The sequence below is a fragment of the Cyprinus carpio genome, chromosome A10 (assembly GCF_018340385.1).
Source record: "Cyprinus carpio isolate SPL01 chromosome A10, ASM1834038v1, whole genome shotgun sequence".
NCBI lineage: Eukaryota > Metazoa > Chordata > Actinopteri > Cypriniformes > Cyprinidae > Cyprinus > Cyprinus carpio.
The window spans coordinates 19802346-19813847 of record NC_056581.1 but is presented as its reverse complement, the minus strand read 5'-3'; the positions used below and the strand labels follow the sequence as shown (position 1 = coordinate 19813847).

The following is an 11502-nucleotide window of genomic DNA, read 5'->3' as shown; positions in this document are numbered from 1 at the left end:
ACTAGCATGTCGCTAGCTTGATTAACAAGTTACTAGCATGTCGCTAGCTTGATTATCAAGTTACTAGCATGTCGCTAGCTTGATTAGCAAGTTACTAGCATGTCACATGTGTAAGTTTTAGTTTGTTATTTTAGAACTTAATCTAAAGGACAATGAGAAGTTTTGCCTTGACTTTTTTGTGTAATTTATTTTATTTCAGTTTTTTTAATGAAAGTAAATAAAAATGAAGGTGAATAGCCCTGTGTGTGTGTGTGTGCGTGCGTGTGTGTGTGTGTGTGTGTGTGCGTGCGTGTGTGTGTGTGTGTGTGTGTGTGTGCGTGCGTGCGTGTGTGTGTGTGTGTGCAGGAGTGAAGATCATCACGCAGCAGATGCAGCCCAGTAAGATCTTACCCAAACCCTCCAGCGCCGCGCTGCCCAGCAGTAGCTCCGCCCCCATCATGGTGGTCAGCAGCAACGGCGCCATCATGACCACCAAACTAGTGTCCACTCCCACAGGTGCACAGACGTGTGTCACAGCACATGCTTTTAATTGTTAAATGCAGTGAAGCATGGTAATGATATGTAACATTAAAATAATAATGAGAAGTTGCTGATCAGATACAATGTGGCTTTAGCTGAAAAATATGTTTTATAAAATAACAATTATTTTGGTCCAAACGGATCTAGAATGCAAATATTGTGCAGATTTTGAATGGATTGTGTGAGTGTCTTTGTGCTGTTTTATTGTAAAATACTGAATCCACATTTTCTCTCAGGCTCTCAGGCGTCGTACACGCGTCCCTCCGTCAGTCCAGCGATCGGTGCGCGAGTGGCCACGTCTCCCGCCGGAGCCACGTACGTCAAGACCACCAGCGGCAGCATCATCACCGTCGTGCCCAAGTCTCTGGCCACGCTGGGGGGGAAGATCCTCACCACCAACATGGTGTCGGGTAAGAGCTGGAGCAGCAGCGCCGCTGGCTGCAGCGAGTCCCGTCTCTCATTCTGACGCTCCGCCTTCACAGGAACCAGCACCAAGATCACCACCATCCCCATGACCTCCAAACCCAACGTCATCGTGGTGCAGAAGACCACCGGCAAAGGGACGACCATCCAGGGTCTGCCAGGGAAGAACGTGGTGACCACGCTGCTGAACGCCGGGGTGAGGTCACGTGACGCTGGTGCGCTCCGTGCTGATGCGTGCGTGATTCATGACGTGTGTGTGTGTGTGTGTGTGTGTCAGGGAGAGAAGACCCTGCAGGCCGTGCCCGGAGCCAAGCCTGCCATCATCACCGCGTCGCGGCCCATCACCAAAATGATCGTAGCGCAGCCCAAGAGCCTCGGTGCGGGCGTCCAGCCGTCCACCAAAATCATCCCCACCAAGATCGTGTACGGACAGCAGGGCAAAACACAGGTAAAACACATACACAACACACAAAAATACAACAAAAAAAAATAATATTAAATATACAGTACAGGTCAGAAGTTTGGAAACATTACTATTTTTAATGTTTTTGAAAGAAGTCTCTTCTGCTCATCAAGCCTGCATTTATTTGATCAAAAATACAGAAAAAACAGTAATATTGTGAAATATTATTACAACTTAAAATAATAGATTTCTATTTGAATATACTTTAAAAAAATAATTTATTCCTGTGATGCAAAGCTGAATTTTCAGCATCATTACTCCAGCCTTCAGTGTCACATGTAACATCCAGTCTATCACATGATCATTTAGAAATCATTCTAATATTCTGATTTATTATGAGTGTTGGAAACAGTTCTGCTGTCTAATATATTTGATGAATAAAAGGTTAAAAAGAACTGCATTTATTCAAAATAAAAAAAAAACTCTAATAATATAAATTCTAATAATATATTTTCTTTACTATCACTTTTTATCAATTTAACACATCCTTGCTGAATAAAAGTATTGATTTTATTAAAAAAAAGAAAGAAAAAAAAATCACTGACCCCAAATTACTGACCAGTAGTGTATATTATTACAAAATATTTATATTTTAAAAACATAGCTTCTTTTTTTTTTTTTTTACTTTTCATTCATCAAAGTATCCTAAAAAAGTATCACATGTTCTGAAAAAATATTAAGCAGCAGAACTGTTTGCAACTTTGATAATGAATCATCATATTAGAATGATTTCTAAAGGATCATGTGATAATGATCCTAAAAATTCAGCTTTGCATCACAGAAATAAATGATAATTTAAAGTATGATAAATTTAAAAACAATTATTTTAAATTGTAATAATATTTCACAATATTAATTTTTTTTTCTGTATTTTTATCAAATAAATGCAGGCTTGATGAGCAGAAGAAACTTCTTTCAAAAACATTAAAAATAGTAATGTTTCCAAACTTCTGACCTGTACTGTATGTGTGTATACAAAATAAATGTACTAAAACAACAAACACTAGGGCTGTCGTGAAACTGCAGTATTGTAATATCAACACATCTGTCATGATTGTTTTACTCTTAATGCACGTGTATTGAACGTTCAATAAAATTAATAATCATATCAAGAGTGAAGAGTGAAGACTTCAATGATGGAAAAAACTACAGTCCCATAAAGCATTGCAAATGACACAAGATCTTTCCTCTGACTGCTGCGCTATAATCGATCATTAGTCAGACAAGCAGCATTGCAGTCTAGTGATTACTCTAGATCTCTGGTAGTGTGTAATGACCGTTAATGACCAGTGATGATGGTGTTGTGCGCAGGTCCTCATCAAGCCCAAGCCCATGGCGTTTCAGACGGCGGTGGTCAGTGAACAGACCCGTCAGCTGGTCAGCGAGACGCTGCAGCAGGTCTCCCGCAGCGCAGAACCCCTCGCCGGCTCCGGTCAGGATGGCCCGTATACCGAGAGCAGCCCGGCGGCGTCAGACAGCACTCACGGTCAGCAGATCACGGCTTCAGAGTTTTATTCTTCTCTGTGTATTCTGAAGGTTAACATTTCAGGAAACTGTAGCCTCTTACAGTCCATTTGCATTCAAGCCACGCCCACATGCCAGCATCCAATCAGCATCTCACTCGGCTGTGTGTCAGAACTCTGTTTCAGTGTTTAAGAAGGTTCTCTGTGTTCAGACGCTCAGCCGGTGATGCACCTCATCACCTCCAGGGGGCAGGAGTGGACGGAGCAGGAGGTGTCTGTGGAGGCCAGTCCCAGCATCATCTACCAGGACATGACCGGAGAGTCTCAGTCGGCCACGTCCACCATCAAAGCCCTGCTGGAGCTGCAGCAGACCAGCGGTGTGTGTGTGTGTGACCCGCGTATCTGAGCACCTCTGTCGCGCTCCTGCTGAATGTGTGTGTGTGTGTGTGATGTTACAGTGAAGGAGAAGAGCGACGCCAAACCACGGCAGCACACTATCGACCTGAGTCAGATGGCAGTGCCGATCCCGGTGACGGCGGAGCGGAGACAGTCCCCGGAGCCGTCGGGTCAGAGCGCCGGAGACACGGACGCCGTCACCGAGTACATCCCCATCGGTAACATCAACACCTCGCTCAGCTCAGACCACACTCCAAACAGCTCATATTGCATGGTCACTGCGGGTCCAGAAGTCCACGTTGGTGCCTGAGATACATGATTCATACAGTATTCATTTTATTTATGCAGGTCTTAAAGACACACTTCTGTCATCCTTTACTCACCCTCAACCTGTGTGTTTAACCAAACAGCTGCTGGTCCCCATTGAGTTCCATAGTATGGAAGAAAGTACAGTGGAAGTCAGTGGGTACCGTCAACTGCTTGGTTATTACCAGCGTTCTCGTACAGGTTTGGAACAAGTGGAGAGTGAGTACGGGAGGACAGCTGTCCCTTTAATTAGATTTGAAAGACTTCACTGTGATGTTGCTCTGCTGTTTCAGGTAAAGTGTGTAAGGCTGTGATCGGAGGAGACGTCACTGCGTCCAGCAGCCAGAGTCAGTCAGTGTCCTGTCCGGCGTCAGCCAAGAGCAGCACCGCCGCATCCGCAGCATCCGGACACGCCACGCAACAGGTCAGAACCACACAGAGCCCGCGTCTGACGCATAAACACATTTACACTACTTTTACTTTACATGCATTTCCTTGATCCATAACCTTGGCAGTGAGCTACAGGAATGCATCTAAAACTGCAACAATAATGTTACGAGATTAATGTTTTAAATATGTGAATATTAATGAGAAAAATTTGGAAAATTCACTGGCAATTTTGTACCAGACTTGAAATACTAATATTAAATAATTATTTAAATTATTAATAAAAAATAATTTTAATATTTAATAAAAAACAATAACATTAATTTTAAAAAAATAAATTATTATGTTTATTTTTAATATATTGTATTATCATTATTGTTATTATAGTAAATTATTATTATTATTTTTAAATAGCAACAACAACAAAATATATATATATATATGTATTATTTTAATTGCATTGTTGCTATTTAACAATAATAATTGTTAATATTTAATAATTGTAATTATTATAACAACTAAATATAACAAAATTAAATTTAGTTATTTTATATTTAGTATTATTATTATTATAATAACTAAATTAAATAGCTAAATAATTATTATAATAACCAAATGAATGCTCTGATGCTGTGTATCATCTAAGACGACCCAAAGAGGCTCATACATTCACCTTTAAATCTTTACATTGCATCTTTACACTGAATTTTAAGCAGCCACAGAGCAGCTTTAACTCAGATGTGTAAAGACACTGTGTGAGCACCAGAGGGAGCTGTTTACCATCTTAACTAGATGTGCTACTTAACTTCACACTGTTCAGTATCAACCAAACACCTGAACTCTGCTGTCAGATGGACTCTAAACACTCCAGCATTGTTGAAGGTGTGTGTGTGTGTGTGTGTGTGTGTGCAGGTGGAGGTGTGTGTGCCGCAGGTGAAGCCGCTGCAGGAGCAGGTGGTGGTGGATGAGGGTGAGTTAGAGGGAGACACTCTGGATCCTCAGACAGGTTTGTTCTACCGCTCGTCTCAGCAGCACCGCAGTCCTCCACCCAAACCTGCAGCCGGCCCGCCTGACACGCCCACTTCCTCTAAGAGGGCGGAGTCACTGACAGCCCGAGTCTCCGTACAGAGAGCGTCTGCGTCTGCGTCTGCGGCCCTCGTCTCCTCGAACCCTCCACACACACCGCAGCTGCCCAAACTGCAGCAGGCGCCCTCCTCACACAACCGGCCCAACACACACACGCAGCTGTCGCAGCCGCCGCCGCTGCAGGCGCATCACCCCGTGGGCTCCAGCAAGACGCCCGGCAGCAGCCAGGTGAGACCTGCACATCTGCTGAGGGACATTTCATGCATCTGAACAGACAAAACATATTTAGTTTTATTTAATACTATGACAATAACTGTGACGGTAACTATAAGGATAACTGTTATGATAACTGTGATTATCATTGTATTGTTAACCAGGATGATAATTATAATGATAAGTAAAACCATATCTATATGTTAGCATTCACACCTGTGGACGATATCTTTGTTTATTAAAAGCATGCACTGCAGTTTTGTTGTGAAGGTGCTGGTTATAGTAATGGTGCGGTCAGTGACGGCTCTCTGTGTGTCTCAGCTGCAGCAGCCGATCATCACGCAGGGAGCGTCCGTCACCAAGATCACGTTCGGCGCTCACCAGTGTCCCCCGGTGTCCAGCAGCGCCGAGGCGTCCGTCAAGCTCCAGCCGGAGTCCAGCTCCAGCCTGACAGCCCCAGAGAAGCCCTCCGACATCCTGAAGATCTCCATGATGGAGGCGGAGATCGAGCCCATGGTGGTGGACTCGTCCAGTGACTGCGGCCCGCTGACCAAGACCCCGAGCGCCTCGCCGCTCATCAGCAGCTCCAAACAGACGCTCGCTCACGGAGCCTTCGGCCGCGTCAAGAGCAAAGACCTGGACATCATACAGGTGCTCCTCCAGCTTCACTCCGTACAGTACTGATCCTTTCAAAGCAGCTTCACAAGAGAAGAACACAATCAGTGATGCAGACTCCATCACATACGAGACAAACTCAGCTTAGCTGTAAGAGTGTCAGTGTCATCAAATCAATCATATTCCTGAATATCAGGTGTGTTTAGGCCCAGCTAAGCAAGCCGAAATAGTAAGAAACCCAAACCCTGTTGGTTCTTCTCCATAACATCTGTTACGTACAGCCCTGTGAAATCTGGTTTATGTTTTCCCAAATTATGTTATTTATTTATTTCTAAATTAAATTTCTTCTGGATTCCATTTTAATGGTTAAATATAAAAATTTTAAAAATCAAAAAGCATATCTAATTGAAATCATGAAGCATACAATTAAAAAAAAATGTATTAAAAGTTTAACAAAAATAACATTTTAGGACCTTTTGAAATAATACATTTTAATTGTTTCTCAAGTTCAGTTTTATTTTTACCAAATTCTGTTTTTTCCTGTTTTAAGTTTTCGGCATTCCATTTTTATGGTTTAATTAAATTTTAAAAATCAAAAATCTTGTCTAATTAATTTAATTCTTAAAAAAACAAATTTATTCATACTATACTATTTTAATTAACTGTTTAATCAAACGAAAATGAAACAATTTTTAATCCTTTAATTTGAAATATTACATTTTTTGGCAAACGAAGTGCTATACGACAGGTTTACTGTTAAAATTAAAACATGATGAAAAAGTGTGAACAGGTTTACTGTTAAAATTAAAACATGATGAAAAAGTGTGATTATTTCTTTAAAAAAAAAGTTTTACTAATTATTTTATTAGTAGTCATAGTATTAGAATTATTATTACATTACCTTATACATTACATTGAGAAATGCAATCTAGGGTTGTAGTTCAGATCTTTGTGTTTCAGTGTGTGTAGTAGAGCAACAAACTTTAATTCAGGATCTTTGTATTTCAGTATGTGTAGTAGAGCAAAACTGTAAATGCTGCTGAAGTGACACTCAGATGAAGGTGGTGTACAGACCTGCTTCTGATTTATTCACACAATAACACAAACACACACACACACCTAAAAACCCCAACACAATCAACCAGATCTGATTCAGTCTACAGACCTGCTTCTGATTTATTCACACAAGATTTATACTGTTAACTGTCTGGATTCTGCATGTTCCGTGTGGTTGAAATCATGTGTGTTTGTGGTCAGGTGATCCCGCAGTACTCCATCATGCCCGACTCCAGCCAATCAAACGTGGTGGTGGAGCCCAGCGGCTTCCTGGAGATCAGCGACTACACCAGCCAGCGTCTGGACGAGGAGGCCGCCATGGAACAGGAAGTGGACAGCAGCAACGACGAGGGGGCGGCGGCCAGCGACCAATCGAGTGGCATTTGATTACTTCAGAGGAGAAAGACCTTCTGTCATCACGTCATGCACTGAGAAAAAAATATCATTCAGACCCTGTTCACTTTACTACATCATATTAAAAACACCATCTCTTTAGTAATACACACATCTGAAGAGAATAAGATGCATGGAGATAAAAAAACACAACAGAAGATGTTATGAAGAATGGTGGTAAACAAACAGCCTTTGGTCCCCACGGACTTCCATACTAGAGAAAAAGGGAAGTCAATGGCTACCAGCAACTATTTAAAAATATGTTTGTGGAACAGCAGAAGATATTTTACTGGGCCCTAAAAATTTTATTTTTGTTAAAAAAAAAAAAAAGAAAAAGAATGTTAGTAACCAAACACTTGACGGCAGCCATTGACTTCAACAGTAGGGGAAAAATACAATGAAAGTCAATGGGGACCAAAATATTTTCTGTTGTTTTTAACAAATCATTCGAGATATTCCACAGGATTAAAAATCTAAATATATATTTTGAAGAATGTTAGTTAGCAAATAGTTGACGGCAGCCATTGAGTTCTACAGTAGGGGAAAAAATACAATGGAAGTCAATGGGCACCAACAGCTGTTTGTTTATCAGCATTCTTGAAAATATTCATACAGCTCTGAAACAACTTGATAGTGAGTGAACGATGACAGAATGATGATTTCTGGGTGAACTGTCGCTTTAATTTATAGTTATAAATAGAGCTGATGGACTGGAAGCTTCCAGATGAAGATGATGATGATGAGTGCTGCTTCGTCAGGACGTTTCGTGACTCCGCCTCCGCCTTTGTTCTGCTCTCTGATTGGTGTAAATAGCGTTTGATGCTCATGTAAAGCAGTGTCTCGTTTGTGCTCGATGGATGTAACGCTCAGCATTTTAACTCTATAAACTTTACTACAAAGCTCTGTGATTGTGTGTGTGTTTGCACAGGTGAGCGGCTCTCGGGTTACGCGGCGGGGCTGAGGCGGGTGTGTCCGCAGGTGCACTCACACACACACACCTGACACTGAGCATGATCATAAGAGCGTGTGTGTGTGTGTGTGGAAAGTACCAGTGTCATTATAAGGGCCGAGTTTCCCTGTCACTCCTCTTTGTGATGGAAACAAACGCGCGGTGGGTGTGAGCGTGGGACGGGGGTTTTGAGTGTGTGTGTGTGTGTGTGTGTGTTTCTGGGTGGATTCCGCTCCTCTGAAGTGGGCAGAGGCTCCAGAGGATGGCGGGACTTTCCTGCTGTCCCCATGGATCGGAGCGTGCTCCTCTGGGACGCGTCCTTCATTTGAATCTTCATCGGTCTGCTTCCTTCATCTCATCCACGTCGTTTCACTTTCAGCTCTACAGAAGACAATCTCTGTTAGATCCAGTTCTGTTCTCATCTAATACTGTCAGGGCCATCAAATACATATCACTTCACTTTAATTATTTTTTTATTGAAATTCTGTTTTTTATCCCCCAATTTCATTTTTTTCTGTTTTAATTTACTAAAAGTTATTTTAAATATAATACTAATTATTATTAGAAAAATTGCACTACAAAATACATTTTTACTTTTTTTTTTTTTTCTGTTTTTAGTTAAAATTTTACACAGCAATTAAAAATGTGACAAAAAAATACTTTTTTAGGGCCATATGAAATATATTTTATTTTTTCTCAAATTTTTAACAGCAATTAAAAATGTGACAAAAAAATACTTTTTTAGGGCCATATGAAATATATTTTATTTTTTCTCAAATTCAGTTTTATTTTTACCCAGTTCTGTGTTTTCAGTTTAAATTGTTCTGGATTCAATTTTAATGGTTTAATTAAATTGTAATAATCAGAAAGCATGTCTAATTAATTGAAATCATGATGAGCAATTCATTCAAAATTAAAAAAAAAAAAAAAAAAAAAACATTTTTAGGACCCTATGAAATGCATTTTATTTTTATTTAAATTTTTAAATTATTTTTTTTCCAAGTTTTGTTTTTAATTTTTCTGGATTCCTTTTTAACGGTTTAATTAATGTGTAATTCAACAGTTAATTAAAAGTTTAACAAATACATGTTACAAGTACATTTTGAGGGCCATATGAAACAAATGTAACGTTGTGATGCCTTCATTGAGTCGGGACAGAAGGGATTGGATCTCTTCTCACATCGTTTCATTTTCTCAGAAAAGCGGCGTTTATGTAACCGCTCATTAAACTAATTTGTTTTCCCAGAAGTAATTGTCGTGTTGCGTAATGCGTGTGTTTGATCGGGCGGAGCGAGGCTGTGATTCTCTCTTCCACATCAGCTTCACTACTGTCCATTCACACAATAACCATAAGCAGAACTCTAGAGCTTTAATAATCACTCTGACTCACACCACAGCTGTAATGATAACGGCAGAGGAGTCATTTTCTTCCAGATAATAGCTGTTAGAATAAAACATTATGCAAGCATTATGGAATATTAATGCATGCTAGTTTTAAACTGAAGTGATTAAACTATCAGTATATTCTGTAGAATAATAATGATATTCAGTTGTTATTACTGTATCTTTTATGTTTGCAATGAGCAGGGTTATTATAGTTCATTGGTATTATAGTTAGTGGTCCTGTGGTAACTGTAATAAAATCTAAAAAACTTATAATTAAAACTGAAATTAAAATGAATAAAAACGGTGTGGACTTTAAAAAAAAAAACAATTACTGAAAATGAAAATGGTAGTTATGCTTGTAAATCTTAAGTTACAGTGATTAAACTACTTTATATTCTGTATAATAATAATCATGATATTTAATCAGTCATAATGTGTTTTTATGTTTGCTGTGAGTAAACTATTATAGTAAAAATAACTTTTAAATTTATCTAATGAAAAAATAAACTGAAAAAATGCAATAAAACCTGATTTTATTTTGGCTCGTTGGCAAAGCAATATTACAATTTTAATTTCAAATTTTCATTAATGTAATAAAATAACTAAAACATAAATAAAGAAATAAAAACAAAATTAACAAAAAAAACAACTTAAAAAACATAATAAAAAAGCAAATAAAAAAATACAAAAACAAACAACATTACTAAACCTTTATTCACCTTAAAATAAAGACTAATTAAATATATATATATATAAACTGTAATGTATCTAATGGTATTATGAAAACACTGGCTGTATTTCCTGCTGATGTCTTTCATCATGACATCATCTGAGATCAGCAGAAGTTCCCCGGCTGAGGTCTTTGTTTGTTTTGTTTTTAGAGCTGTAAATAAAACTTTGATGTGTTTAATGCAAATAGCCGTCGGGATCCACCAGACGAAGGACTTTCAGTTTCGCTCTTCAGCTGATCTGCAGTCAGACGCTGGAAAACCCCTGCAACGGAAGATGACCTTCATCTGCTCTTAATTATAGTGTGGGGCCTCAAACGAGCTGGCAGGGGAATGAAGGGGAACGGCCGAAATTAAAGAAGTTGTAAAGGTGAGAATCTTCCAGCGGAACTCAGAAGTCAAACATCACAACAACACACAGATCACACTAAATCAGAATGACTGCGGGGGAGACGTACGGCGTGTACCTGCGGGGGCTTGTGTGTGTGTGTGTGAATGGAGCCGGTCGGCCCCATGTGGCCCCAATCAGAGACCTGTCTACGTCTGAATTTACGAGCCCAGGCTCCAGCTGGAGTCGCTCTCACAGACGTACGGCGTGTTTGCTTTGGACGCTCATATTTCTATTCCTCCACACATGCAGTGAGTGTGATTTGTGGCGAGTGAAGCTGAGCTCGAAGTGAAGGAAAGCAGCTGGGAGTTTGTTTCCTCGCACCGCTGAAAACAAAACACACATTCTCCCCTCAGAAATTCCTAGCAAATTTCACAAACGATTACACAGGGCTAAAACCAAAACATTAAAAACGTTTCCATCTAAAAGCCTTTAATATGCAGTGCATTATAAAGTAGTTTTGATGCATTAATTGTAATGCAGCTTATAATGCACTGTATGATCTCCACTCGATCTGGTTCTGTTCTCACACACACACACACACACACACACACACACACACACAGTTTCACAGGAGTGACCGCGAGCGATGTTGATGATGATGATGATGATGATCACAGACAGGTGTGTGTCTTCATTCATTCTCTGGAGTTTCTCCCATCAGTCCTCAACATGACAGTCACGTGTTTTGTGTATTCGGAGTATTTTTCTGTCTTCACTGAATGCCAGAA

The 11502-nt window shown here is 39.9% G+C and overlaps 1 protein-coding gene across 1 annotated transcript in view; it reads left to right on the top strand.

The window, feature by feature from the left end:
- LOC109101355 (BRCA2-interacting transcriptional repressor EMSY-like) overlaps positions 1-7314 on the top strand; it is a 16829-nt gene extending 9515 nt beyond the window's left edge. The window contains exons 11-21 of the mRNA XM_042765724.1: positions 346-495; positions 756-929; positions 1002-1138; positions 1220-1390; positions 2717-2891; positions 3081-3245; positions 3327-3482; positions 3864-3994; positions 4870-5271; positions 5578-5907; positions 7129-7314. Of these exons, the coding sequence (XP_042621658.1) occupies positions 346-495; positions 756-929; positions 1002-1138; positions 1220-1390; positions 2717-2891; positions 3081-3245; positions 3327-3482; positions 3864-3994; positions 4870-5271; positions 5578-5907; positions 7129-7314 (2177 nt within the window). The remainder of the gene's footprint in view (positions 1-345; positions 496-755; positions 930-1001; positions 1139-1219; positions 1391-2716; positions 2892-3080; positions 3246-3326; positions 3483-3863; positions 3995-4869; positions 5272-5577; positions 5908-7128) is intronic.
- The last annotated feature ends 4188 nt before the right edge of the window (positions 7315-11502 follow it).